Below are 2,073 nucleotides of genomic sequence, written 5' to 3'. Positions count from 1 at the left end.
GCTCGGCGGAGCCGGGCGCAGCCCCGGCGCTTCCACTCTCCTGCCGCCGCCGGCCGGGTGCGGAGTTCGGGGCGCCCCACCCCGTGGCGGCTTCTGTTTACTTTCAGCCGAGTTTTTCCTGCTCTGGGGCAGGTGCCTGCGCGCTTCTGGCGGCCGCGCGTCCTCCCCGCCGGTCCTGGCGCGGGGGGACGCGGCATGGAGTTCCCCGGGCACGGCGGGAGGCTGCTGGGGCGCCTGAGGCAGCAGCGTGACCTGGGCTTTCTGTGCGACTGCACCGTACTGGTGGGCGACGCGCGCTTCCCGGCCCACCGCGCCGTCCTGGCCGCCTGCAGCGTCTACTTCCACTTCTTCTACCGAGACCGGCCCGCCGGCGGCCGCGACGCAGTGCGACTCAGCGGCGACATCGTCACGGCGCCCGCCTTCGCGCGCCTGCTGGACTTCATGTACGAGGGCCGCCTGGACCTGCGCGACCTGCCCGTCGGGGACGTGCTGGCCGCCGCTAGCTACCTGCACATGTACGACATAGTCAAGGTGTGCAAGCGCCGCCTCCGGGAGCAGGAGCGCAGCGCCCAGAGCCCCGGCGCCTCGCTGCCGCGCCCGCCTCCCGCCTGGACCCCTGACCCAGGCCCGGCCGCCCAGAAGGCCGGGCCCCCCCCTCCCTGGCAGGCTCCCGGAGAGGCTGACCGGGCCCTGGACCTGTCCCTGAAGCCAGGCCCGAGGCCGGAGCCCGTGCGCCCACCCCGAGCTCTCCAGCCAGCCCCCAGCAGCCACACGCAGCTAGGAGCCCGGCCTCCCGTCAAGGCTGAGCCGGATTCCTTGTGCAGACAGAAAGAGGGCAGAAGCCCCCGCAGCCCCCTATCTCCCGCCGGCGCGGCGGCCCCCCAGCGCTTGGCCGACTCGGAGCCGCGGCGGGGCGTGGGGGCCTGGGCTGAGGAGCAGGCGCCCGCCGGTCCCCTCCGCGTGTGCCCGCTGTGCAGCAAGCTCTTCCCCAGCGCGCACGTGCTGCAGCTGCACCTCAGCGCACACTTCCGCGAGCGCGACGGCGCCCGGCCCCGGCTGTCGCCCGACGGCGCGACACCCACGTGCCCCCTGTGCGGGAAGGCCTTCTCGTGCGCATACACGCTGAAGCGGCACGAACGCACGCACTCGGGCGAGAAGCCCTACACGTGCGCGCTGTGCGGGAAGAGCTTCCAGTACTCGCACAACCTGAGCCGCCACGCCGTGGTGCACACGCGCGAGAAGCCGCACGCCTGCCGCTGGTGCGAGCGCCGCTTCACGCAGTCCGGCGACCTCTACCGCCATGTCCGCAAGTTCCACTGTGGCCTCGTCAAGTCCGTGCTGGCGTGACGGTCCTCGAGGGTCCCCAGCGGGGGTGTAGGGCAGAGGCTGGCCCTCCCCCGAGGTGGGTCCCTGTGTGGCACGGAGCCAGTGGGAAGGTGGCCTGGTTGGGGCCAGTCTCCCGTCGCCATGCATCCCCCACCAAGCGCTCTGACTCCAGAGGCAAGGCGTCACCAGGGCTCTGTGAGCTGCCCCAACCCCGCAGAGGGTGCCCAGTGGGCACCGAGTGGGTGGGAGGCGGCAGGCAGGCCTTCCCTGTGGTGCCTGATGCCTGAGGGTTACTCTTGTGCGCCTGGCACCACGCGAAGTAAAGGATGCGCGTGTCAGAGGAGTTGCTGTTGGAGTGAGCTTGTCTGCGGCCCTTGGGGAGGGAGCGGCCACTCCCCTGGTGGCAGCAGGAGCCCCTGCTGGGAGGCTCGGGCACAGTGTGCCAGCGGGGCTCCTGGCACAGCTGGTGCAGTGAGGAGAGACAGCGGGGGGCGCACAGCTGAGGGCCGGGCTCCCTGCTCAGGACTCTAGCTGGGGGCTCCCAAGTCTTGATAATGTGCTCTGCACCCCACGGTGACCAGCGCAGGTCAGGGGTCTGCAAATGGTTCTCAGTTAGAAAGCCCCTCCCAAGGTTGCCAGGTGGCTTTAGCGAGTGACAGCGTGCCTCATCCGTGCTGGGCGCCCTGAGCACAGGATGGGGCCAGGACTGGCTGTGGGCAGGGGGAGACTTGACCGTGACAGAGACAC

The 2,073-nt window shown here is 71.1% G+C and overlaps 1 protein-coding gene across 1 annotated transcript; it reads left to right on the top strand.

The window, feature by feature from the left end:
* Nucleotides 1–195: 195 nt before the first annotated feature.
* Nucleotides 196–1,347, top strand: ZBTB42 (zinc finger and BTB domain containing 42). Its single transcript, XM_006902704.1, has one exon. It carries the CDS (start codon nt 196–198, stop codon nt 1,345–1,347), a length of 1,152 nt encoding a protein of 383 aa, XP_006902766.1.
* The last annotated feature ends 726 nt before the right edge of the window (nt 1,348–2,073 follow it).

Source organism: Elephantulus edwardii, unplaced genomic scaffold (genome assembly GCF_000299155.1).
Source record: "Elephantulus edwardii isolate Elephantulus edwardi_28Jun2011 unplaced genomic scaffold, EleEdw1.0 scaffold00440, whole genome shotgun sequence".
Classification (NCBI taxonomy): domain Eukaryota; kingdom Metazoa; phylum Chordata; class Mammalia; order Macroscelidea; family Macroscelididae; genus Elephantulus; species Elephantulus edwardii.
The sequence above is the reverse complement of the archived record's forward strand: the minus strand, read 5'-3'. Positions and strand labels throughout refer to the sequence as shown.